Consider the following 27,732-nt stretch of genomic DNA (forward strand, 5'->3'; position numbering starts at 1 on the left):
GCCGCTGCCCGCCACATTCCTACCCACACCATGCACACCTAGATGAACGCACCTGAATATTCTTATTCACAAGGACAGAGACCTGACACTGTGCTCACACACGATCACAAACAAAAACACAGGTGGAATTATGCATCTTGTTCATCCAGGGCAGCAAAGCGCACTTATACACAGGCTTTCATGCCCCGCCCAAGACCCTTGGAACAGTGGTTTGCTTTTCTCTAAGCCATGCCCAAACTAGTCCTTCACTCGCGGCTGCGTGCCCAGCGTGGATAAAACAGCAACTCGGCTGCAGTCCGGTCGCTCTTTTCAACTCTTTTCTCCGCCTGAACTCCCGGGGGGCCGGGTGGCGCCGGTCGGCCGCGTCCGACTCCGGTGCCCTCCCCGCCCCTGCCGCGCCAAGGGGCGGGGCCCAGCCGGCCGCCAGGAAATGCCCAGGAGAGGGTGTCACCTGGGCAAGCCCGACGACGTGTTGATTCCCAGGATCGCCGCCTTCCCGGGTCTGGGCCTCCGAGTCCCGAGCCCGATCGCGCTCACCTGTTCCCCAGGCGCGGCCCCGGGGAGCCCTGAGACGCTCCCGGGACCGCTGCTCTCCCTTCAGCTCCACAACCATGAGCAAGTTGGGCAAGTTTTTTAAAGGGGGAGGCTCTTCCAAGAGCCGAGCTGCTCCCAGCTCCCAGGAAGCCCTGGCTCGACTTCGGGAGACAGAAGAGATGCTGAGCAAGAAACAAGAGTACCTGGAAAATCGAATCCAGAGGGAGCTCAGCCTGGCCAAGAAGCATGGCACGCAGAATAAACGAGGTAGGCTCGGGGTCTGGCCCCAGTCGTGAACTCTCCCCCTCCTACCTCCAGCCGTTTCCTTGGGGACAGTCCGGTCTGGCCCACAGCACCTGTCCCCCAGGCCACCACGTGTGCTCCCACGGCCTTTCTAGAAACTGTTAATGACCCCCCAGGGGCCCGGAGTTAGACCTGAGCAAAGCACAATCCTAGAGGGCAAAATGTAAGGAGGCACCACAAATCTCAGTAATCAAGATGAACAATATTTTTATGCAATATTTAAAAAACTCAAAGTTGATACGAAAGCATCCATAATGAACAAAATAGCAATATTTAAAATAAAAACAGGATTGGTATTATTGATTCTTTTCTGTTGCAACTGGCCCTTATGTGTTCTGCACAGCCCTTCTTTATTTCAAATTCGTTCCGAAATGTGATGTTTTGTTCATCATGGATTTTTTTTGCATTAATTTTGAATTTCAAAAATATTGCATTGAAATATTACTTATCTTGATTATTGCTTTTTTGGGTGCCCCCTTAAATTTTGCCCCTGGCTCGTCCCACCCTGGTCCAGTCCTGCTGACTCCAATGCTAAATATCAACTTTTCTGCCGTGTGTTTGTATTTTGAATCACACATTTCAACTTGCTTGTAAATCTCCATTGAAGTATATTCTAGTATGTTCTGGTTTCCCTTTTCCTCAGCTGTTGAAGACTTTAGTTGGCTGTTGTGCAGTTGAGCTATTATACCAAAAAGTAATGTCAGAGAATTAAATATTAATTCTATCACTGGCTTTTGCCATGTGGAAAGGTCTTTAAGACAATAATGATTCTTGGTGCTCCTCTTGCACCTTGAACCCTTTGTTCTTTGCCAGAGTTAATTGGTTTCTTCAGTGTATGGCTCTCTCTATAGAAAATATATCTAAACAACACCCGTGGCACATATAAAAACCCAGCAAGAAGTTGAAGTGATTTGCTTTTGTAACACAAGTTCAGTGACAGACCCAGAAATAGAAGTGGCAATTTAGGACTCTGCTCACCACCAAACCCTGAACTTGCATCCTCAAGTTGGGCTTCTTGAGTCATAATGAAGCCTTGGGAAGATTTAGTTTGCCCTAAATGACCCTGCCATTGTTTAACACAGGAAAGCAATCATGTCTCCTGGAGTTGACCTTGAAAATCCTGCTCTTTCCATAAAAATGACATTTATGCCCATTTACTACCAACAACAAAAAGGCCAAGTTTCATTTTCCTCTGCTCTTGCATGTAACTCTTGTCCACATTGTAGGCTGTTTTAGAGTTAAGTGCTGGTTTCTATTTTTACTTCGTGTCTGAAATATTTTGGGATGTCATTAAATGGCAATTTCTACAGAGAGACTATGCCAATATGACTTGCTAAAAAGCCATTTGTTGTTCTGTTCCTGGGCCCTTCCTCTTCAGTTTGATGGGTACTCTGACATTTGCTTAGAGTACCCATCAAGGTACTCTGTCAAGGGTTTTTTTTGTTTTTTTTTTGATTTGTTATCCACTTGGATCTGTATGTAGCTTTATCTACAGTGGTTGCTCAGTAAATACTGGCTTAAAAAAAATCTGAAAAATGAAACGTCTGCTTCTATGAAGTGGTAGAAATATAGATTTGCTTTTAGAAGAAAAGAATGTCAAATAATATAATGTTCTTGAGTTGGCAATGCACTAAATAAAGTGTCTACAAGTAGACTTTATAAAGACACCAAAAAAAATAAATAAATAAAGGCAACCCTAATCAGGAACATCAATCTAACTTCCTTAAATCAGAGTAGCTAGAGATGTATCAAGTGCAAATAATCAATTGGTTTCAGAAAAGCTATTTATTTTTCGTCATTTATCCATGGGAGCTTCATTGGAGTTAGCCCAAGCCTGGTTCTACAGTGGCCCTGGAAGTAGGAAGAGTCTGGTTAGCATGAGGCCATCTGTAATCTAAACTATGGAAAGAATCCAATCACAGACCATGCATTGGAAACACTGTCAATATCAGCATCTTCCAAATAAACCAAATAACTTCATATACATATGGTTACTGTTTTCCATTAGCCCCCAAGAAATATTTTCCCACACATAATAAGGCCAAATATACTTAGTACTAAATGGGTCTTGTGCTACACAATGTCAGTGTCAGAACGGCCGTAATTTACCTGATAATCAGAGTGCCATATGTATGTGCAGTTAAAGTTTTACTTCTAGAGGTGGTTAGTCAGCTAACATGCTGTCAAGAATATTAGTTGAGTGGCCAGCTAGTATCATATCAGAAAGGGCCACACTCCCAGCCAGTACAAATTCTTCCATGATCTAGTTCTCTACAACAGTAATTTTGACAGTTAGCATTCTCAATGTCAAAAATGGGTTTTATTGGTAAAATGAGTAACTCTTAAATTAGCATAATAAATGTTAGAAATGGGATCTCACTGGTGAAATTGTGGGTATTCTAAACATGTGGTTTGGCTGAGATAGTTTAGGGATACTTCCTTGCTCCCCACGTAAGAACAGGCGTTAAGAATGTACTAGGTGTATAACTAACAACGTTAGGATGGTACCCGGGGCTTGATCAAATCAGCATAGTGTCCAGTCCTTGGTTCAGGTGGATTTCTGAACTCCCACAGAGCACAGCACCCTGCCAGAGAAGGTCGCTGTCTGTGTTCAGTGAGCCTTTCATATAAGGTGTATTAGACTAAAAGGACATAGAGCTGGGACTTCACTGAGCTCATAAAACAGGTTGAGAAACTGTTTTTTGCCTGCTTGGCCAAAGTATGTTTGTTTAATAAGTGTATCTGCAGATCTGAGTCTGAAACTTGCTTTCATTGCAACTTGTAGCAAGGCTGTGCAGTGGTAGCTAATTCTTACTTCAAACCTCTTTGGCAGTTACCATAATCTACCAAAAAGAGCCTGAGTGGGCACCACCAAACTGGTTTTGCAACAGCCATGATATCAAGGCTCTGTTGATCTAAAAGAGGAACAACTGAAGCAAGATCTATAATTTGGTTAAAAACTTGAGAAGAGCAGACATTCTTTAATGCAGTTTATTCAGATTACTATGATAGAACTCCTGCTTTATATAAGCTAGTAATCTGCTTTGTGGAAAAGCAGACTTTTTTATATGTCACTTAATTTTTTTTCTATTTTTGCTGAGCACTGTCATCTAGAGCAGTTTTCCGTCCTGGCTGTATATGAAAATCACCTTGATGCCTGCGGGATCCTACCCTCATAGATTCTAATATAATTGGCTGGGGTGGGGTTTGGGAATCAATATTTTTTAAAGGTGCCCCCAGGTGATTCTGCCCTAGCCAGGGTCAAGGATGAGAAAACTAAATCCGTGGTAATGTTAGTGGGGTAGAAATACAAGGTCTCTTAGTCTTGCAGTGCTTCCTAACTCTTTTCATATCATGGCACCCATGGGCACCGATAATATTTGTGTGTGTCCCTGGGATAACCAAGGACCAGCAGCTCGAGGACTCTGGACACCCCAGGCTGGAGGCCTCAGGAGCTGAAGGTATCAACATTTTAGTACATTGCAACTCCCTCCTGCCACACTAGTTGGTGGAACACCTTAGAGGTCACAGTTCTAACCTCTCTTATGAGTTGTTTTTTTTTTTAATAAAATCTTTAAGAGATGGTCACAGGGATTTGCTTAAGTGTAATATCCCTATTCAGTTTCCGTCAGTGTGTAAATATCTGATAGAAAATAACTTAGTGTTGTAGTCAAGAGCCTGGGCTTCAAAGCAGATAGCCCTGGGTTTGATTCCTGGCCCTGTCCTGCCACTTAGAAACGGTGTGACTTTAGATCATTTACTTGGCCTGAGTCTCAGTCTCTTCATCTGCATAATGGTGGTGATAAAGTTGATCCTCAAAGTTGTGATGATTAACGACATTACTGTGTAAAGCCCTCCATTCAGCGCTTTATAAATATCACCCTTTGTGATAACATAGCATTTTTTTTTTTTTAAAGCTGACATCAGTTTCCTGGTAAGATCCACATACTGGCTCAAATTTGTCTTCTGGAATAACACGGAATAAATCTACTCCATCTGTCACGTGAAGACCTTTCACATAGTTGAGGACAGCAGTCACTTGCCTGAGTCTCCTGCTCTGCAACCCCACCTCGGTCACTTCCTCAGTTACCCCTTCCCGTGCTGAGGTTTGCCCACCAGGGCAGGTCAGTCAGGGTGAGGCGAGTGAAGCCCTGACAGTGAGTGCCCCTTGACATCTTCCCCCTCGGTACCGCTCTGCTCTCTCCCCTCACCCTCGTGGTGGCCCCGTTGCTTACCTTTTCCCAGGCAGAACAAGAAATCCAAATATGTAACTATGTGAAAAGGGGTGGTTCCAGGCTGGAGTTATCACTAGGCCTCAGGCTGTTGGGAAGTGGACTTACAGAGGTGAGAGGTTGAGACAGAGAGGAAGTGAATTTGACCAAAATCCCTCCTCAGTGTCATTTCACAGGATTCCAGTGACAACTCGGAGCTGAGGTCATTCGTTCAACCTCTTTGCCAGGTGTCTGTTTGGTGAAATGAGACCCCAAGGCAGATAGTCTTGTGTGCATAGCTGGCTCACTTTGAGCCCTGAGGTGTTTGGGGGCAAGGATGAATTTGTTTTCAGAGTCATCATGCAGTTTGGGGCTTCCTTGGAGTCAGGATGTGGGCACAGTCCCACTAGTTTAGCTCAGTGTTGGAATCTCTTTGGGCTTTTTATGATAGTTGTCACAGAGCTGAAGTCTGCAATCTCAGACACCAGGGGCCAGAAGAACTGGGTAAAGAGAACCACATCACTGTCAGCTGGTTGAGTGCCAAACTAGTGAGGGCAAAAGCATGGCTCAGGTAATAGGAGACAGGCACAGCCTGCAGGACCCGGATGGAAGTTCCCCTGGGAGATATCACTTACCTGGCGACCTCTTTTCTTAATAGAATTTCTCAAAATGTGGGCCTCATTTCAGCTGCATCAGAAGCCCTGGAGGATGCTGGTTAAAATGTATACTCAGAAGGATGCCCCTAAAATTTCTAATTTAGGGTTGAGTGTAGAGTTCAGAAACCTGAACTTTGAACAAATAACTCAATGATTCTGATGCAATTTGAGAACCTGTATGTATTATTTAATGGGCCGTTAAACTGGGAGGCACTATCTCTGCTCTCCTTTCTTCCTCACCCGTTCTCTTGTTTCTCCTCTCCTCTGTCATCACTCAGATACCCTGATGAGAAATAAACCTCCCGCTGTGTTAATTGTGAAGAAACACTCCCAGAGCTTCTGACAAGTCATCTTATGCACCAGAATTAGTTTTCTTTAGGGAAGTACATAGGGTACTATGACTCCACAATCGTTGTGCAGGGTCCCAGAGTCCCCCGGTATTCAAATTACAACCAGACATCATAATAGTGTTCTGTTTGCCTCTGATTATCCAATTGTTGTACCACACTCTGTGTATTCTGGGGCCAGGGAAAAGAATTTTATTCCTGGGGCATCCAATACCTGGATCTTATTCTCAGGTCAACTGCCCATTTCTCCTCCGGAAAAGACAGATCAATAGAAATGCGACCCTCCCTCAACCTCCACCCTCAATTTCCTCCCTCACCTTGGGAGCTCCCTTCAGGCTTTAACTCCTGGTCGGGGGGGGGGACCTAAAATGTCTGGACCAGTCCTGGGAGCCCTATTCACTTAAACTGTAATTTTAAAACATCTCACTTTCTTAATACCTCCCTCTCCCCTCTGAGCCCTGGCAAGGATCCAGGGCTTACACACTCACTCACGCACTTGGGAACTGACCAGCACAGAATGCCTTGGGTTTCTTATCTCTTTTGTTCTGCAGACACAGCCTCAGTTTGTATTTACCTTTTCAGATGCCTTATCAGTTGCTTTTTCTACAACTGGACTTTGAAAGAATTAAAAATCCCAGCCAGATTTACCCTTCCCTCCCTTTTTAAAATCAATATTTTAAACTTGCATTCCATGTTTTACATGTATTTCTATTCAATATCATCTTATTTTCAGTTGCCTTAAAATTAAGATTTTAAAATTCCAATTTCATTGTCTTATATATGAGCCATTTCTTTTGGTTGAATCAGTCACAAATTTATTCAGCTGCCTTTTTTGTTGTTGTTCAAGTATTAAAATGTATTGAATAAGACAGAACCAAGGACAGAAGCTCATGACACGCCACTAGAGACTTCATTCCAGGATCACCTCTGCATGATAGCAATGATGTTTCATGTAAGATTCAGCTAAGGCATGATTAGCGGTTTGACACCTCAGCAGTGAGTTCAGTTATTCATCTAGTTATGAATACACCTGACATCTATCTCTAGCCCACACCATCTTATTTCTCTAAGTTTTTTTCTCTTTTCCCTAACAATGCCTCAGTATACCTTGCGAATTACATTCCTAAAACCAAACTATATTCACACACCTCTGGTTCACAATGCTGGTTTATGAACTGGTAGTGTGTTAACTTCATCAGATTCACCTGGAAAGCTTTTTAAGATGCCACAGCAGGAGATTCTGTTTCAAGAGATCTGGGATAAGGTTTAGAATTCTGGTACTCATAGCTTTCTGGGTGATTTTGATATGTATAAGGTTAGAAGGCCAGTGGTGGTCCATATTTTTTCTTTGGTCATCATCCAGTAACCCAAAGAAAAGAAGCCCATGAGATTAGTTGTTGAACTAAATTTTCAACTTTGTGAACTCGTATTGGCTTCTAGTTACCACTGGCTTCTTTTCTACTTCCTCAGAAGCTAGAGTATAGAGTGTATCTGTTCTAGAATCATTCTTTCAAGTATCTGTGGTACAAATTTTGACAGTTTGCTGACCTATCGTATTGGGTTGGCCAAAAAGCTGATTCGGGCATGGAAAAACCTGAGCAAACTTTTTGGCTAACCCATAGCTTCTTCTTTGAGGGTAATTGGTACTGCTTCTTGTGTTATATAACTTTACATCTAGTTTATTTTTTTCCTTCATGAATTTGGAGCAATAGTATAAATATTGGAACATTCATTTGTTATTATTCTTCATTTAAATTCCACAAAGTTGGAATAGAGCACCATATTTTGGGAAATATTTACATTCAGCAAAAATATAATTTTCCTTGATTTATGCTATGTTGCAGTTTATTGAATCAGCCACAATAAAATAGAATAAGGTAGACAAGTTACTACTAACACCATGATTATGCCAAAATCATATGATTTATGCAGTTTCAAGAAACTACAACAGGAGATTACTGTGAACTGTCCTCAGATGTATTTAGTATTACTAGTATGTTTCTCAGTGTTTAGGGTTACTTATTTCAGATCAGATTTTATTTTCAAGATAACAGAATAAAAAACAACTCAAAACACATAATACTCTAACCTATGCCTATAAGGTAAGGCATCTGAGTTTTAAAGTTTATGATGCTTTGCTTTGGGGGTCAGTTTTGGAAAGGGCATGAATAATCTATTTTGGTATTCAATTTTTGTAATATGCTTAAGTACACGTGAATCTATTTGTGCTCTTAAGGGACAAAATTATCACAATCACTTAAAATATATAGATAATATTGAGGATTTATTTTTTAAAACCACACTCTCCATCCTCTGCTTTAGCAAACTATAGCCAGAACTTAGAGCATATACCAGTAATTTTAGTTTCTTCTACTTTTTCTGACTATAATTTTATAGAAGTTCTAACACATACACAATTGCTCAAAAATTTGCAGAAGGTGAAGGAAAAAAAATAAAACAAGAGTCTGGAATAAATATAAAGCAAATAGTAAGCCATTTCCTGAGTAACTAACTTTCTTGTACCAGAGATTTCAATTACTTACCTCAAACAAGTGGTATTAATAGATAATTACTTATTGGAAATATTTAGGACTTAGTACGAAGTTTATATGGTCATACTTTAAAGCAGTAAGAGCTCTTAAACCTGGACCAGTGGCTCTCTCAGCCCACTGCTAAGCCCTTTTCTCAAATATTTCTATCTTGTGGGAATTTCGAGTGAGAGAATGGGGAATAGCTAAAGCCCTGCCCATCATCTGCTCTGTGCAGTCTCCAACACCTCTTCTCAATCTAGCAGTCTAGTGACTTAAGTACCAACAGTGTAATTGCTACCCTCAAACAAAACAAACCCAAAAAGGCAAGCAAGGAGGAGTGGTGATTTTAAAAGTATAGGAAAGGAAAAGTTGATTATTCTCTGTTAAAAGTTGGGAATCCTTGTATTAGAAATTATTTAAAAACTTAAAATTGATGTCAACCAGTGAGCTTAAATTAATAAAGTTTACACTTTTATATTTGGCTTACATATGAAGTTAGAGAAATAAAATTGTGCGACCAAACATTTGACAAGCATTTTGGACATTTCATTCTCTATTTGAACATGAATTTCTAGTGAATCTTTTTGGTTCTTTCACAGAGTGCTATATGCTGCACAGTCATAATGGGTGTGTCTTCTTTGCTGTAGGAGGAACATTGTTCAACAGGCCTTTCTCAGTGAGCAGTGCTATTTATATTACCATTCTTTTTGTATATTTCATTCATGTAAAATGAAAGTCAGTATAACCTTGGAGTTTGAACAAAGATATTATCCTAACTCAGAACTTCTACTGTGTTGACTGAAGCAAGAAAAAAAGTTATGATTACGTTAAGCCAATTTACACATATTTCAAAGATCATATACACAAGAACTTATGTTTTATCATTCTTTGAGCAGTTTGACAACTTTTATTCATGTAAACTATATTTACATAAACTATAATATTTGAGTGTTTTTCTCTCACTTACATTTGAAAAACTAAAGAATAGTACATAGAGTTCATCACCAATGTCAAAGTAAACCTTTCTCCAAGAATTTAAATTAGTAATAGTCACCTTGCTTTGAGGATAAGAATTATGTATTCCTCCAGATTTGTTGGTCATAGGATCTCCAGGGAATAATCATAGAATCATAAGCAGTGGGAGCTAATGGGGGCTCTAGGGGTAAAATCTGTTGGTTCTCAGGAGCACCTACAAGCCATGGGCACAGTAGTTGGAACTATTGGTGCATCATATGAACAAGGAATACTTATTTACAAGTAGAAAATAGAACCACATTACACACACACACACATATACACATGACACATATATACATATATAGATACATATACACACATGCACATATAAACACATGCATATACACATATTCATATATACAGATATACACAAAGGTACACACACAACATACAAAATTACATCCATAGGTACCTATGTCTACCCTGTAGAATGAAGCATAATCAGCTGTTTCTGAGTTTTTCTATTTAATATTTGCTGGTTTCATGTTCATACTTTTCCCTCTATATTCTAGGCAATAGCAGGTCCATAAAGGTTACCAATTTGTGAGGTTACTAATAATACTAGTAGCAAGTAGAAAACTTATTCCTTCAATTGGTTATATATTCTGCCTGGTCACTTAACTGGGTCTTTACAAAGAATGTCAAGAAGATTTTAATTAATACATTGGTATAGTGTTCCAATAACAAGTTAATTTTACTTGCCTGGAAGTTGACCTTGGAAGCAATTAATTATGAAAAATAGGAATTTCGGTGGATATTTAAAATGAGTCTTTTATACAGAGTGAAGTAAGTCAGAAAGAGAAAAACAAATATCGTATATTAACGCATATATATGGAATCTAGAAAAATGGTATAGATGATCTTATTTGCAAAATAGAAATAGAAACACAAACATAGAGAACAAACGTATGAATACTGAGGGGGAAATGGGGGGATGGTATGAAATGGGAGATTGGGATTGACATATACACACTACTATGTGTAAAATAGATAACTAATGAGAACCTACTGTATAGCACAGGGAACTATACTCAGTGCTCTGTGGTGACTTAAGTGGGAAGAAAATCCAAAAAAGCGGGGATATATGTACATGTATGGATGATTCACTTTGCTGTACAGCAGAAATTGACACAGCAGTCTAAAGCAACTATACTCCAATAAAAATTTTTTTTAATTTAAAAAAAAGGAAAAAATAAATTAAATGAGTCATTTATGCAAGCATTTCTTCCTTTTTTGGCAACTCAAGCCTAATAGCACTTTTAGGTCATGACCTTCCCCTCTCAGATTTATCTCCTCTATTAATCTCTTGGGTGACATCCTGGCAGTGAGAACTGCCTTATCTCCTAAAGTAAGTGTGAGCTTTTTAGGATGAGGAGAGGAACATCATTTCTGTTGGACAATAACTTCCATTTCCCTTGTCTTTTTCTATCTTTCTGCAGATGGCTGAGGCCACCTCTTTGTAATCCTTTACACTTTATGATATTAATCAATCACTCTTTTTTTTTTTAACACAAAATTCAGTACAACGTTACTGGCTTGCTTACAGCAATATTCCTCTTCCAAATGCCCTTTCCTCAGAATATCTCTTGTTTACTTTCTCCAATCTCATTCCTTTTTTACTGTTTTCTCAAGCATCTGCTTTGCCATTGTATAATCCACTACATCATTTCTGTGGTCTAATCTTCTTTTAGCTTGCTATTTACCCTTTTTAAAGACATTTAATATTGGCCAGACCTCTGAAAGTGTGATCTTACTTACAAGTTCCAGCTAGTGTGGCAAACTGGTGTGATTTGCTCTGGTTTCTCAGCCAGAAACTTTACATCATTTAGTAAAGAGATTTGCAGTAGGGGAGGGGGTCAGGGGCTAGAGGTGATATGTTTCATCATTCATGCTTCTTACTGGGCAGTGTGTGTGAGCATCTGTGTAGACAATCACCCTGGCTTCATTACCTTCCCTGTGAGGTCTTCCCTCACCCTCCAGAGAGAGTGTAGTGTGTACATTCCTCTGTGTATCCACTGTGCCTTGTACATGTCTCTTATTATTTTCCTCAATGTCTCCTATGCTACTTGAAGTGAAGGATGTACCTTATACAAGTTGGTATCCATGGAGACAGTTCCTGAAGATGGTAGGTGCTTAATAAATGCTTGTTGAATGATGAATAAGTGATTGCATGCCCGTTTTATATTTTGTCTCCTCTGAGATTGTAGCCTTATTTCTTTGCCCCTGCAGTGCCAAGCATGTGGTGGATCTCCAGTGCATGCCTGTGGAGTGACTGAAAGGAATGGATGAAGGATATTTTTAAAAAATGACAAAGGCTGGGGAAAATTCATAATGGGTTGGCCCTGGACAAATAAATGAATGTTAGATTTTTCTAATATTTCCCCAGCCGTTTCCAATCTAACCTGTGACTTTGAACAGAAACATTTTGTTTTTATTCCATTTATGGAATGCTCATAGTGATGCTTACTCAGATTGTGTTTTTCGAGAACTATAATGAGTTGCCATAAATAGAACTATTGTTTGATTAATGAAGTGAGTTGTATGTGAGTAAGAACAGGGCTTACGTTGAAGTTTCTCAAATAAAACAACACGATTATGAGACTTCCCAGTTAAAAGCAAAAGAGGACATAACCAATTATGAGTGGCATGTCACTTAAGCACTCTCTGGGATTAAGTCTTCCAAGCTTCATCTTTTTAGGCCTTCTCTAGAAATCATCCGTTCCTGGGAGAGAGTAGAGCTGTCGTAATTCAGTTTCATATTTCACAGATAGGTTTGTCTGTAGTCACTAGATATGATGGTTCCTAAAATGTTCTTCCTTTTTTGCCAACTAATAGGTGAACAATGCACGGATTTATACACCTTGAACGAGCAAAGAATAACAGATTGACCTTTCCAATCAAGATGCCCTATACATGATCTAAGCAATGAAACGGCAACTCTTTTCTGCTATTTGAAGTTATTTTTCATAGATGACTGAAAGCCTTCCTCCTCTGGCAATGTGGTAAAGTTGCAGAGGGCTAGTTGAATTTTGGTTCAAGTGGGTAATTCTTACATTTCAGTCCCAGTTCTCAATGGGCTGTATAGTAAGGGCTCTTCGTGTATCCCTTGGCAGCAGTACATACGGGGCATTGTTCTGCAGCTCCGTCGCTGAAGAAACATCACTGTTATACAAAGAGACAAAACCCCTGGAAGTTTCTCCCCCACAAAGGAATACAGTAGATTCCTTTGTTTCAGAAAGAATGTTTTCCAGGTTTCATCAGCTGCCTAAAAGCACATGTAGGAGCTTGGCAGATTGAATTGCACATTCTACATAGGTTAAATTACACGCCTCGAAAAGTGTCCTTCTTTGCCAAATCAGGAGTGATGCTTTATTTGCAACATTTGTCAAATGTCTTCTTTGAAAAAAATACAGCTGTTTCTTTCCTAAATTGGTTATTAGAAAACAAAGTTAAAGCCTGTCCGTCTCATGGTGGGCCCGCGGCATCATCATTTCACATGAGAAACAGCTCACAAGGATACTCCTCACATACACGTCTTGACTCTTTGGAACAGAAGCCTCCGGTCTTAGTGTTTGGGAGAAACATACTGTGCCAGATAGAAGCCACAAGAAGTGTCAGGTGTCCTGGGGCCAGATCCAGCCATACAGAAATCATCTGTTTGGCTCACACAAGGTTGTTTTGAAAAATGTAGCTCAGCTTTTAAATTTGAAGGTTTTGGGATGCAAATCCAGATCTCTTGCTTCTTTTGATCGTGTGGAAGGCTGGGCGTGCAGTCTGCATGGCAGCCGAGGACTGGAGCCCAGTGGTGTTGCTTCCATAGGTCAGGCTTAATCTCTCCTGGTCTCCAGAGTTCCCACTTCTTCCTGTTGGCTCTTTGATACTGGAGCTAGTGGCCACGGCCATTTATTGTCACTCTTGCACTAATTTTTACTGTTATAATAGAGGAATATTCCTCTATCTCTTTCTCACAGGTGAGAAAACAAAGAAGGCCTTTCCCCTTAACCTCTCTCTCTCTCCTTCACTTACTTTCATTGCCTGCTTCCTCCTTCAGAGTTTAGGTCTCTGATTCAGGCCAATGTGTAGTTTGCGGTATGGAGATTATAGTGTAAGTTGAAATCTCACACCTTGGTGAATTTTTAAATTTCTCCCGACTATTTTGAAGGGCAGAAACCATATGTTAATATAGGCATTCAAAATTGTGTCCAGACCAGAACTTGTTATTATTATTTCAGCTGCGCCGTGCGGCTTGTGGGATCTTAGTTCCCTGACCAGGGATTGAACCTGGGCCCTTGGCAGTGAGAGCACAGAGTCCTAACCACTAGACTGCCAGGGAATTCCCAGAACTTATTGTTATTAATAAAAAATATTGGCAAGGTTGGGCACTACATCATGTGGCTCCCATTATATGGTTCTGAAATCTTGTGAAGAAGATGATGATAATGATGAAGGTTTCTAATATTTAGTAATCACTCACTATGTGCCAGACTAATTTCTTTACATATGTTATTTCATTTAATCTTTAACAACCACATGAGTTATATTCACATTTTCCAATAAGCAGCTATGTAAGGCCACGTAGCAGTGGGTAGATGGAGCCTAGATTTGAAAGGAAACTTGACTGCAGGGTACAATGTTCTATTGTCATCTTCTAGGTGTTATTTTTATTGTTATTCAACTGAGGGAGCATCATTTAAGGAGAGTTAAGGTCACATTCCTTAATAATAATAATAATAAGGTTATTACTCACAGTTTTTAATTGGTAGAGGTAAGATTAAAATGCAGTGCTAGTGACTCCAAAGCCCCATCTTTTATACCAAATAGTATTTTTCAATTTACAGAAAGTAATCTAAAATTAATTCTTACTAGGAAGCGTGGTATATTTTTTTAATGAAAAGTTTTAAAAATTCTCAAAAAAAAAAGAAAAAAGAAAATACTTCTGGGTCAATGGGTATAGTTATGTTCCAAATAAGTACGGACACTGAACCAGCCTGAGATAGGAAAGAGACGGACTTTGAACCTTCCACCTCTGGGTATGTTGGGTGGAGATGTGTATTTGGAGTTTAGCTTCTTAGGATACTCTGCTGTATAGTATTATGCACTGTACCATTGAAATGCAGAGCTGTTTTGTAATATTATGTTCCTGTTATGGTGAGTTAGGGTGAAAAAACAGGTAACTTGTTGCTCGGAAGTCTCAGAAATAAGATATGCAATCTCATTAATGAATGACTGTTATATAAATCACTATTATTAATAGAAATAATATCTAGTTGCTCAGTCTCTACTGTGTACAGGTACTTTATAAGGTGGTTTCCATAAATTATCACTAGTTCTTAGAACAATCACCCTGCCTCTTGGGGATTATGTCCTCATTTCCAGAACAGCAAACTGAAGCTCAGAGAAGGAAAGTGACTTATCCAAGAAGGAAAGTGACTTATCCAAGAATATACATCTATTAAGTCATGGAAGAAAAATTCACACTCTGACTTTGAAGGCCATACTCTTTCTGTTATATCATGCTGTCAAGGTGCACAAAATTATCAAATTTTTTCATCTAGTATTCATTCATCTTATCTTCTCTAAAATGGACCAGTAATCGTATTTACTCTTGTAGTTTTTTGTGAGAGTTAATGATATAAATCACATAATGCACATAAAGCACAACACCAGTTTGGCGTCTAGCAAATGCTCAGTAAACATCGGTTTTTGTTATGTACAGTATTTTGTTGGCCATGTGCCAGGAACTGGGCCAGGTGCTGGGGAAACAGATGAATAGGATTCTGTATCTTTCCACAAAGGGCTTATAATTAGTGTAGGGGAGATGGAGTAGAATACATTTTACAAAAATTATAATCCAGTGTAATAAATGTCATAGTGGGTGTGGATCTCCAGGCAGAGTGATAGCACAGAAGGTCAGCTGCCCATATTCCTGCGTTCAGGAGGAAACCCTCACACAGCTCTGGTCATTCACGTGAAGAGCCTCTCCACAGTGATATTGTATGATATGGTAGAAAGGCTTTTGTGCCAGATGTTCTTTTTATTTTTTATTAGTTCTTTCCTAAAGGACAGATTAAATAAATAAATAAAAGCTGTTCTTTAAATTAAGTGTTAGTGCCATTCAGCAAGGACTGAAATTGTGGTGTTGCACCTGGGGAGGGAAGTAGAGCAGAACCGAGTTGACCCTGGACCTTCACAGTGGGCAGAAAGGGGCAGGGAAAGAAAGTTACCACTCATGAGGGAAATATAGAAAAGTGATCCACACCTAAAAAGCCTTTCTTTGGCAACTGTAAGAATCCCCAGCCTGTCTGCTTCCTCCCTACCCTTGGAAGGAAGCCTGCCTGTTGGCATGCCCTACCCGCTTCTATAGAGCTCTGGGCAGCCTTCTCTTTCAAGAGAGAGACCTCATGGAGAAACACTCATGTAACTACGATTTCAACAGTTATTTGCACTGTTAAACTACAGTGTTCCCTGGCTTATTTTCTTACTATTACTTTTTGTATCCTATATTGTCCTTGGATTTTTTAAAAAATTTTACTGGAGTAAAAGTATTTTTTTTGGAAACAGTGCATAGATATAAATTCTCTAAATGCCTGTAGGTCTAAAAATGACTTCATTTTGTTTCAGACTTAAATAATAGTTTGGATTTTTACAGAATTCTAGCTTCAAAACATTTCAAAAATTTTAAGACACTATTCCATTGCTGTTGGATAGCCAGTATTTCAAACATTTGATAATAATATCAGTCTCATTCCTTTGTAGATAATCTCTTTGCTTGTTTCTCCTCTGGAAACATTTAAGATTTTCTTTTTTTACCTTGGAGTTACAAAATTTCACTAGTATAGGTCTAGGCATGTGCCTTTTATTTTTTGCTTTTCCCATCTAAGTGTTCAGTGAGTATTTTTATTCTGAAGAATAGTCTTCCTTCAGCTTGGGGAAACCGTATTCTTTAATTTCTTTATTACTTCTTTCCCCACTGTTGTTTCTATTTTCTTCTGAAATCGTTATTTATTCTTGTATTATTATCCAGGCTCCCCCTGAAACATTCTTTCTCTTTTGAAATCCTTGTAAGACGGATGTTGGATTCCTTGGCTCTGTCCTCCAATATATTAACTTATCTCTCTTTTCGTTCTATGTTCTGGGAGAATTCCTTAACTCTATATTCCAGGTCACTAATTTAGTCATCAGTTATATTTATTCTACTTTTTAATATTTTTATTTATTTTTTTAGTTATGTTTTTAATTCCTAAGAATTTTTTCTTGTTTTCTAGTTGCTCGTTTTTATGGAAGCCCATTCTTGTCTTATAACACAATAGCCTCTTGATCTCCCTGAAGATACTAATACAAGTTTTGTTTATAACATATTCTATTTCCTACATTCTCTCTCTTCTCTTGGGTTCATGACAATGTAGGATACAAGAAGCAATAGTAAGAAAATAAGCCAGCAAGCTCTGTTAGTTTAGTGTAAATAACTGTTGAAATTGTGTCTATGAAACTTACTGCACTTAAGAAATGTTTCCTTAAATATTGAAAGAATAATTTAAAAAACTGGTAATCGTCTGGAACTAATAAAAGCAAGATTATTTCAATCAAATACTGTGGGGTTTGGGGTGATAAGACAATCTTGTTTGGGGACAATACATTTTATAGATACTGATTAATTATAGATTCTGATTTATTTTCAACATGGATAGAAAACTTAAGTTTAATTATATGTGTATATTTTAAATACAGGGGTATCCATTAGAATAATTTAGTATATATAACTATCCACAATTAAAGGGGAATAAAATGGACAAATGAAAATTGATCAATCTATATAAAGACAAGAAAGCAAAAAGAAACTAAAAATCACAACAAACAGAAAACACAATAAATATGATAGTAAAAAGACTATACTAGATGATATATCAGTTATTACAATAAATGAGAATAACTTAAAAACTTACATTAAAAGTTGGAGACTATCTGAATGGTTAAAAATAATCACACACATTAAACACTCAAATATATGCTATCTGTAATAGGCAATATCAAAAAAGAGCAAATTAAAAACAATTTTGAAATTGAGGTCCACGTAAAATTATTACAGGCAAATTGTAATAAAAAGAAAGCTGAAAGATTAATTTTATATTAAACATTAATATTAATATACAAAATATAAATTTTAATATATAAATATTAACTTTACATTAAATATTAATTTAATAGAAAACAAAATGGAGTTTGAGGCAAAGGTTAAATGGAGATCAACTAATATTGATTCATAGATTATTAATAAAATCCAGCAGGAAAGTATAATGGCTAGAACTCTTCATGCACCAAACAAAAAGAATTGGAATAAATATACTGAATCTGTTGGAAGTACAAGAAGAAATTGACCAAAACCGTTAGAAAAGAGCCTTCCCTCAGAAATCTCTGTTGCAATAACTTACATGTTTCACTCTGAAACCATTAAAATATTTGAGTTCTTTTGTCAATTCCATTTAATTATCTTCATATTAGCATTCTGCTGCTGCTGTTTTCCTGCATTCTCACTAAATGCCTTATCAAAACTCACATTTTAGGGCCTATTTTTCAGGGTGCCTTCCAAGGTGCCATAGTCAGAAGAGCTCAGTGTTGTGATTTTTGAAAGAAGCACGTAAGATTTTGCAAAGTGTTAATGGGAGGGTATTTGGATACCATTTCTCTGAAGGCACCAGTCTTTTCCCTCACCAGTATGCCATCTAATCCTTGAGAAGGACTCTACAGTGTTGATTTTATGGACATTTATGATTAGATGTAACCTTACTGATCATCTCATAGTCACTTCAGACCAAGACACGCTTGGCATCCTAGGCTTTGGACTGTCGTTCACTGACTACCTTCAAGCAAGTCATATAACTTCTCTGGGTCTCAATTAACTTGTTTTTGCAATAAGAAAATAGGGATAGAATAGATAGTCCTTAAAATTCTTTCTTTCTCTAAAGTTTTATTTTTCTTATTACGTGATATTTACTTCTATTTTATCTATTCTTTTTCTAAAATCCAATATTAACAGAAACACTTCTGTGGTATATTTTATAGACTATGAAATTTTGACTTTTCATGTTCTGACACTTGGCAGATCTTTGGAAGAATAACAAAATGTTTAAGGAAGCAGTAGTTGGTACAAGCAACTTGAAAGGATAGATGCTACCCTTTAGTTTTTTTATTTGGTATCCTCTTTGGTTTCAACAATACTGATTCCATGGTTGGTGCTGAGTAAACATATCTCAGCAAGTGTCTTGAGTGAGTGATTGGCTCTCTCATAAATGTGGCTTCTCCCTTATTTAGCTGCATTACAGGCACTAAAGAGAAAGAAGAGGTTTGAGAAGCAGCTCACTCAGATTGATGGCACACTTTCTACCATTGAGTTCCAGAGAGAAGCCTTGGAAAACTCACACACCAACACGGAAGTGTTAAGGAACATGGGCATTGCAGCAAAAGCCATGAAAGCAGTTCATGAAAACATGTGAGTGACTTTAGTCTCCCTCTGAGCCATAAATTCCCTCAGTGCTTTGGAAGTATATGATGATCTGCACAGGAATGGGCTTACTCATTTGAGACTCTTTGACATGTTGGAATGGAATGTTCCCACAGAGAAAGAGCAGAAGTAATATTGTCAAAAGAAAAAAAAGACCATGAAAAACTAAAGGACATTCATTTTGCCCTTAATGTTTCCCAGTAGCCTCACTATTGTTTGACACTCCACCTGCAAATATTTTCATTCTATAATTTTAAAAAGGCTTTAATGTTAATATCTGTGAAGGTGTTAGAACTGTAAAATAGTGATTGTCAAATTTTGGAGGGACTCAAAAATCACTACTAATGAGAACATAGATGCCCAAGCTCCTTCAAGAAAAGTAAGGATTGGGCCTTTTTGTTTTTAACCAAGCTCCCCAGGTGATTCTGATACTAACCAATGTTTGAGAACCATTGACATACAATAGTAGATAAAAGCATGTATTTGGGGTCAGATTTTCTGGGTTATAATCCCAGATCCTGCTGACTGTCCTTGAGCAAATTACTTTGCCTCTCCCTGAGTCAGTTACCTTATCTGTAAATTGGAGATAATAATAGTACTTACCTCATGTGGTTATTGTGAAATTCAATGAGATACAAGATATACTGCACTTAGGAGTTCCTGGCACAAAGTAAGCGCTCAGTAATCTATATTCATAGTGGTAGTGGGGCTAACAATTTGCTTTATATTCACACTGAGAATCAATGTCTGCGACCTAATCCTTTTCCAAAGTTAAATATCATAGTGAAGTTTGCACCAAAGGTACGCAAGGGCAAAGAGTGATTGAGGGATGTAGAGAAGCTTCCATGGATGGGAAAAGGTGGGAGAGAGAGAGGCTGGGGTCAGTGAAGACATCTTTGCTAACATTTTCTTGCCTTGATAATCGATTGACAGCCATCATTTTGACAGCTTCTAAGAGATCATTCAATTCACTATCAGAGTCGCAGTTCTATATTGTTGCTGTAAGCGGGGTGCTAAAATGTTTGACAAAATCATAGTTTTTCTCTCCGGGTAGTTTAGCAGCAGCATCCCTGGATGTTCCTTTCGAGAAAAATTCACTCCCAGACCCAAACTTTAGCTGTACCTTTCTCATAGGATTTTCAAATAAATAATCCTTGTATATTTGGTATAAATATAAGAATTGGAAATAAGGGGTGATAGGAGGATGGCAAAGTATTCCTTTTGATTACTACATGAAATTATGTCAAAATACTAAGCTTTTTCCATATATAGAGTCTGGAAAACTTGTAAAAGATTTATTCCACTGGAATCAAAATTTCAGTGTTAATTGCTTAATAATGAGGAAAATTGTCACTTCTCTGGTATCCAATCAGTTTGGCCTAGCTTCAGAGTTGGAGGAATGATTCAGAGACAAGGTACTGGAGAGGCAGCTCAGATGCTGGCATTTGGACACTGGCAGCTTCAGTGGGTGGTTGAAGGCCAGTGGGACTTGGGTGCTAGAAACTGTCTTGAAAGCAGCTGTCTGTCCTGAGCCTGTGATTCCTTTGCTGAAGTTGCTGATTCTTCTGAGGGCTTCATAGGCCTAATCCTGCTCTCATCGGTAATCTCTCAGACCATCAGCAGCTATGGGAAAGTTCTCAGGGAGCCAGGACCTCAGACATACTAGGCAGTCTAGAAAATAGATCTCTAGTTCCAGAGTTCACCTTCTACCAAAAGCTGCCCTGATAGCAGCTGTTGAGAGCTGCCCGAGTTTATCTTAGTCACAGTGGTCCTTGGTGGCCCATGGTACCACTTCCTGCAGAGTTAATACATAGCAGCATATATTTAAATTTTACATATGCCTTACCAGACAAAATTTCAAATTTTCAAAATGGGTCTACAAATATTGTTAGTTATCAAATTGCCCTCTAGTGACTCCCAAATGTAATGGCTATCAATTTAATTTAATTTACATAATTTAAAATATATGTACATATACAGAATTATTAATTTTTTTGAAATGCAAATTCTTTTTTTTCTGAATTTTTGAATTTTATTTTATTTATTTTTTTATACAGCAGGTTCTTATTAGTTATCTATTTTATACATATTAGTGTGTACATGTCAATCCCAATCTCCCAATTCATCCCACCCCCCCACCACTTTCCCCCCTTGGTGTCCATACATTTGTTCTCTACATCTGTGTCTCAATTTCTGCCCTGCAAACCAGTTCATCTGTAGACCTACCTATTTTTTAATTGAAGTGTAGCTGATTTACAATAGTGCATTAGTTTCAGTTGTACAGCATAGTGATTCAGTATTTTTGCAGATTATATTCCATTATAGGTTACTACAAGATAATGGGCATAATTCCCTGTGCTATACAGTATATCATTGTTCATTATTTATTTATTTTTGTTTGTTTGCATCTGAAATGAAATTTTTAGTAAGGGTTACAGAGTGGTATTTGATTCCATCCCTCCTGACTTTATGCAGCAAATAGTATTTTTTTTGTTTAATCAGTCATCAATTTTATACACATCAGTGTATACATGTCAATCCCAATCGCCCAATTCAGCAACTTAAAGTTGATAAGTCTTATCACCTGGAATGTTTACTATCCTACTGAAATAACTAAGAGTTTATATTAAATTGACTCATTTTTCTAATTTATATCTAAATTCATAATTTTAAAGTAAAATTCTAAACTATTTCAATAAAATATTACTTCCCAGGGATCTGAACAAAATAGATGATTTGATGCAAGAGATCACAGAGCAACAGGATGTTGCCCAAGAAATCTCAGAAGCGTTTTCTCAACGAGTTGGATTTGGCGATAACTTTGATGAGGTGGGTGACACTATATAAAGAATGGAGTATTGTGGCCGCTAAAAAAGACAGCTTCCGGGCTTCCCTGGTGGCGCAGTGGTTGAGAGTCTGCCTGCCAATGCAGGGGACACGGGTTCGGGCCCTGGTCTGGGAAGATCCCACATGCCGCACAGCAACTGGGCCTGTGAGCCACAGTTACTGAGCCTGCGCGTCTGGAGCCTGTGCTCCGCAATGGGAGAGGCCGCGATAGTGACAGGCCCGCGCACCGCGATGAAGAGTGGCCCCCGCTTGCCGCAACTAGAGAAAGCCCTCGCACAGAAATGAAGACCCAACACAGCCATAAATAAATAAAAATAAATAAAATTAAAAAAAAAAAAAAAAAAGACAGCTTCCCACCACATGGAGCACGCAGGTTTCCTTACACATTTCCTTAAATATCATTAAAGAATAAATTTCAAGCAGAAACTAACACGCCATTGTAAAGCAATTATACTCCAATAAAGATGTTAAAAAAAAAAAAAGAATAAATTTCTTAGAAAAGTACCTTTCTTAAGAGGGAAATGAAGTGTTGGTAGTTCTGATTTAAAGGAAAGATTAATATAGTTTGGTAAATAGCCCCCTAATTAAGTTTTCAGCTATTAAGGAAAAGCAGCATGTGATTATGTAAAGTTAGTGACTTTTAATGGTTGAAGCCTAAAGCCCCATTACGAAAAATTGAGTGCTCGCACATCTGGGCAAAACAAAGCAGACTGTGTCACTCTGCAAGAAACAGACAGATCATGCTTATGTTAAATTAGAGGTTAGGCTGCCTCTGTTCATTACTTAGGCTATGAAACGAAATAAATGTGGAGTGACATTATTAACACACACATTCCATTGAGATTAATCAGTCCAATAATACAGACTATAATTATAATGGTGGTGTCTGCACTGTGAATTTCAATTGTTCTACTCAAAGTACACACAAAGTACACACAAATTTTGAAACATTTCCAATTCTCAGATTAGCATGCCAAAGAATCTGACTTCCTACGTTCATGTAGTGTTAAAAATGGTACATCTAATAAGTAAGATGTAGTTCCACAGAATCCTTTAAAGTGAGAATTGGGTGTCAACAGCTTGTTTTTCCTAGTTTTGTTTTATTTTATTTTATCTTTCTCCATTCTACTTCTTTTTTTTAAATTGAAGTATAGTTGATTTACAATGTTGTGTTAGTTTCAGGTGTACAGCAACGTGATTCAGTTATACATACACATATATCTATTTTTTTTCAGATTCTTTTCTCTTATAGGTTATTACAAAATATTGAATGCTGTCCCCTGTGCTATACAGTAGGTCCTTTTTGGTTGTCTATTTCATATACAGTAGTGTGTATACATTAATCCCAAACTCCTAATTTATCCCTCGTCCCCCACTACTTTCCCCTTTCGTAACCATAAATTTGTTTTCTATTTGTTGTCTGTTCGTCTGTTTCTTCAATAGCTTTTTAAAATGGTATAGACCAGGGGTTGGAAAAATGTAGCTTTCAGGCCAAAGCCTCCCCAAGTTCTGTTTTTGTATGGCCTGTTGAACAAGATGGTTTTTATATGTTTAAAGGATTGCAGAAAACAACAGCAGCAGTGACAATAGCAACAAAGAAGTCTATGAGACAGAGACCATATGTGGTCTGCAAAGCCAAAAATATTGCTGTCTGGTCCTTTCCAGAGAAAGTTTGCCTATCCCTGGTTAGACTAACAAGCACCTAATGAGTGCTCTATGACATGGTGGAAAGAGCTCTGGGCTCATTAGCACATCTGGGTTCTGCCATTTATTACTAAACTTTGTGTAAGTCCCTTTACTTTTCTGATCCTTAGTTTTCTCATTTATAAAATGAAAATGACCAGATCCCTAGACTATCTCTAAAGTTTCTTAAATTCTAAAATTCTTTTATCAATGAATAAATAAGTGTATGGTACCTGAAGTCTGAAAATGATGGAGGTGATTATTCTGTCACCACATATTTGCTAAAGAAAATATCAATATCTTTTCAGTGCTGTTGGTAACCATCAAGCACTATTGGCAATTCCGGGCATACGTTCAGTGTAGGATAGTGTGTTCTGCTACTACTACATTTGCTATATTTGTTCTTAATTGTTTTGTGAGCAGAAATAGGATATCAGAGTATTCATGCTGAAGGTACATTATTCATTCAGCCTGTCGGGCACCATAAAGCCCACAACTACACTGACCACACTATTTCACATGGCCTCATGCTATACATTTTCATGTTTATTTCCTTTTCATGAGGTAGATATAATGGTGGTCAGACAGTCATTCAGCTTACTGTATGTCTGATACATGGTGACTTGATCGAATGCTGCGGTTGGCTTAAGGATCTCCACTCTTGGCCCATAGTATTATTACTCTCATTTTAATATAGAATAATTATTTGTTTCTGTGCCTTTCTCCTACATTCAATATGCTCCTTAAATGTAGGGACTGTTGTTTGTACTTTGTCTCCCCAGCCCTGAGTTCAGCCAGGAGTGAGCTCTCAGTAAATTTGTTCTATGATGAATAAATGAATAAATGAAGAAATCTCCTTGGTCGAATGTAAGAGTGTCTTAGGTCATTTCTAATAATGACAACCTCAGAATTCTAATGATGACAAATTTAGTTTTGACTCCCAACTTCTCTCAGGGGGGTTGGACTCAACCTGAGGACACTTGGAGCCAGTTAGACATGAACTATTCATCTCAAGTCATCTCATATCTGTCATAAGGTGACTTTTACCCTTAAAGCCTCAAACTAGACTGGCCTCTCTAAGGTTCTTGCGACAGAGAATAGTTTAGGATTAAACCAGACTCTCTGGGGCTATTGCTAAAAGAAAGAAATACAGTGTACTTACCTTGAGTTGAAGCTTTCTTAACTAAGACACACAGCATGATATTTACTAGTTTTGGTAATTTGACAAAGGAACAATAATATCTTTGATTCTTTTTACTTTTGGTATGTTATGGTTTTGCTATACCTGTTGTTTTATTTCAGTAGCATTAGCCCAAATGAAAATATTTATTTCCCTCTAGTTAAAGTCTCACAGATTCTTAATTCTTAACAGTAGAAAATAAAAGATACATTGGAAAAATGACAGGCAAGGTGTAAATTTCCTAGAAACTGTGGAGGTTATATATTCAGCTAGCACAAATTACTTGAAAAACTGTTGACTGAAGTATTATAAGATTAACTACAACAAATTTGCACAACCCCAAATATTCATATTTTAATTATTGCTCAGTGTTGCAAAAAAGACTTAGTCTTAAAATAAATATTCCATTTCACTGGGTTCTCACATATCAATTGGGTAGCAGATGTTCTTGTTATTATGTTTGAGGAAACCCACTTCTTGAAACATTAACTCCCTAATTCTTTCTTTTTCCTCTGTTCAGGATGAGCTGATGGCAGAACTTGAGGAACTGGAGCAGGAAGAATTAAATAAGAAGATGGCAAATATCCGACTTCCAAATGTGCCTTCCTCCTCCCTCCCAGCACAGCCAGACAGAGTACCAGGTCGCATGTCAAGCACGTCCTCCTCTGCACATCGATCCCGAGCAGGTCTGTTCCCCACCTCAACCACCTGTGGTCAAATAATTACCTGAAATAATAGCCAGGCCTATCCCTTTTATCACTTATTTTTCATTTCATAAAATATATCTTTTAATACATAATTCATACCTGTTTTCTGTGCTGAAAGTATGAATGTCACCAATTACTAATTTTTATCCATTTTTTGTTTGTTTGTTTCAGCATCTTCCAGGAGGGCAGAAGAAGAGGATGATGATATCAAACAATTGGCAGCTTGGGCTACTTAAAACAGAATGTTTGGACACCGAAATTAATGAGCTGTACATAAGACACAAAAAATGTTTTTGCCAAATATAGAGGTTAACAAAGATTCTGTTTTATATTTTTACTGGATGAATAATTGTCTTTTAAGCCTCATAGGTAAAAGTTAAAAAAGGAGTCATGTGTAGATTTAGGATCCAGGATGGAATGGGACTTCCTGGTAGCATTTTGGAGGATCTCTCCATACTGATGGGAGGGGGCATTCTACCTTGTTCACTATTGTATTATTTGCAGTCCTGGCACATAGTTGGTACTCTCTATATATTTGTTGAAAGAAAACTGAATTCTATGAACATATAAAACATATAACAGTTTATAAGCAACTTAAGAGTGATGATGTGTTTAGGAAAGAGGGGGAAAATAACTTTCTTTCCTATGAGAATGCAAGTTTGCTGTGTGTATCCATGTTGTAGCCCAGGGTGAATGTATAAGAAACGTATCTCTTATAGGAGATAGAGAAGTTTGTAGAGAAGTCTTGTGTGAGTCTATACATAAATAGTTTCACTTGAGTTTTGCAGTTTAAAATCTTAAAGGAGTTTTAATTGACATTTATTATGCCAATTAAGCTTGGAATGGGACAATGGATGCATTTCCCAAAATGTCTGAAAGCACTAACAGCTTACACTGCTGAGCGAGAATCTCCTGGGTGTAATTTAGTCACGTAGAGGGCTGCATTAACATTCCCAGTCCATTATGATGCTGTATGGCTTCAGCGTGCTAAATGTGTGAGTATTCATTCTTTTCTGTTTTGTGCTCTCTTGTACATTTATTTACACTTTACATCATATTCCTTGTAAATATGTAAAAATATAGGAAATTAAAAGTATATCTTGAATAAAGTTTTGGCCATAATGATTTTTAAGTGAAAGTACAACATTATGTATTGTCCATAATGGTTCATGGACCATAAAATGACAAACGTCGTTATAGAAAATGATCTAGTAATTCCCCACATTTGCTTAGGGAATACAAGGTCTAATGGGATGGAAAGAACACTAGACCTGGAGGTCGGAGTTCTGGATTCCATCTCCTGCTCTGACACTAACACAGTACAACTAGGCAAGTCATAAACTCTTGTGTCTTGCCTTTGTGTCTTCACTGGGAAATCTAAGGGTTGGACTTGATGATGTCTAATGGTTCCATCTTGCCACAGGCCTTTTGCACATGCTGTTTTTTCTTAGCAGTCTTCCCACCCTCCACAACACAGATACCACATCTTACTTATTCCTTAAATCTTAGAGTGTCCTTTGTTTTGGTAAACTTTTCCTGATTGCACAGACTAAATCAAGTCTCCCTGTTATATGCTTTTGTAGCACTCTGCTTTCTCTCCTATCATCTATCATGGTTTATGTTGCATATTTACTTGAACAATCACTTTATTATTCTTCTTCCCTGCTGGGCTGTGGTAATTTGAGGTCATGGACTGTATCTCTTCCAGTTCAATCCCACTGTGTATCTCTGCACAGTCCCTCACATACAGTTGGCATTTAATAAAGATTTGTTAAATGAATGACTCTTTAAGTTTTTACATCTTTTGGGTCCTGATAGAATAACAGGAACTGGATTTACCTTCTACCATCAAATAACTAGAAAATTGGACAAAATATATGAAACAACAGTTTCCAGACAGTTGACAGCAGGCAGCACTAGACTGTGATTCTTGAGATGGAAACAAATGAAACGAGTACTTCCGGTCCCAGCTCACTGCCTTCACAGAGCCTGGCGGTCTTACCGAGTGGAGGAAATCTATGGGGGAAATTCCTGGAAAGGAGGTTGTTTCAGAGAGAGAGAGAGAGAGAGAGAGCACGCTGGAGATCTGCAGAGAACTGATCTGTATACATGTATGAGGAAATTACTGAGGACAGGAAGGACCACTGGAAAGAAGCAGGCAGATCAGTCCCTAGAGCTCACACAGGGCTAGGAGTAGTTTGTGTTCCCACTAGCCAT

At 38.1% G+C, this 27,732-nt stretch overlaps 1 protein-coding gene across 1 annotated transcript; it reads left to right on the forward strand.

Moving 5' to 3' along the window:
- Positions 1-146: 146 nt before the first annotated feature.
- CHMP4C (charged multivesicular body protein 4C) lies at positions 147-26,640 on the forward strand. The gene is made up of 5 exons (XM_082434054.1): positions 147-801; positions 18,909-19,086; positions 21,813-21,927; positions 25,329-25,494; positions 25,687-26,640. The coding sequence occupies exons 1-5, from the start codon at positions 612-614 to the stop codon at positions 25,749-25,751; spliced, it is 714 nt and encodes a 237-aa protein (XP_082290180.1). The 5' UTR covers positions 147-611; the 3' UTR covers positions 25,752-26,640.
- Positions 26,641-27,732: the final 1,092 nt, after the last annotated feature.

The sequence above is a fragment of the Balaenoptera physalus genome (assembly GCF_965194825.1).
Source record: "Balaenoptera physalus genome assembly, chromosome: 17".
Lineage (NCBI taxonomy): Eukaryota > Metazoa > Chordata > Mammalia > Artiodactyla > Balaenopteridae > Balaenoptera > Balaenoptera physalus.

Coding starts and splice junctions, on each gene's coding strand:
- CHMP4C (XM_082434054.1), top strand. CDS start 612: ATGAGCAAGTTGGGCAAGTTTTTTAAAGGGGGAGGCTCTTCCAAGAGC. Junction 19,087..21,812: donor AAAGCAGTTCATGAAAACAT/GTGAGTGACTTT, acceptor ATTACTTCCCAG/GGATCTGAACAAAATAGATG. Junction 25,495..25,686: donor TGCACATCGATCCCGAGCAG/GTCTGTTCCCCA, acceptor TGTTTGTTTCAG/CATCTTCCAGGAGGGCAGAA.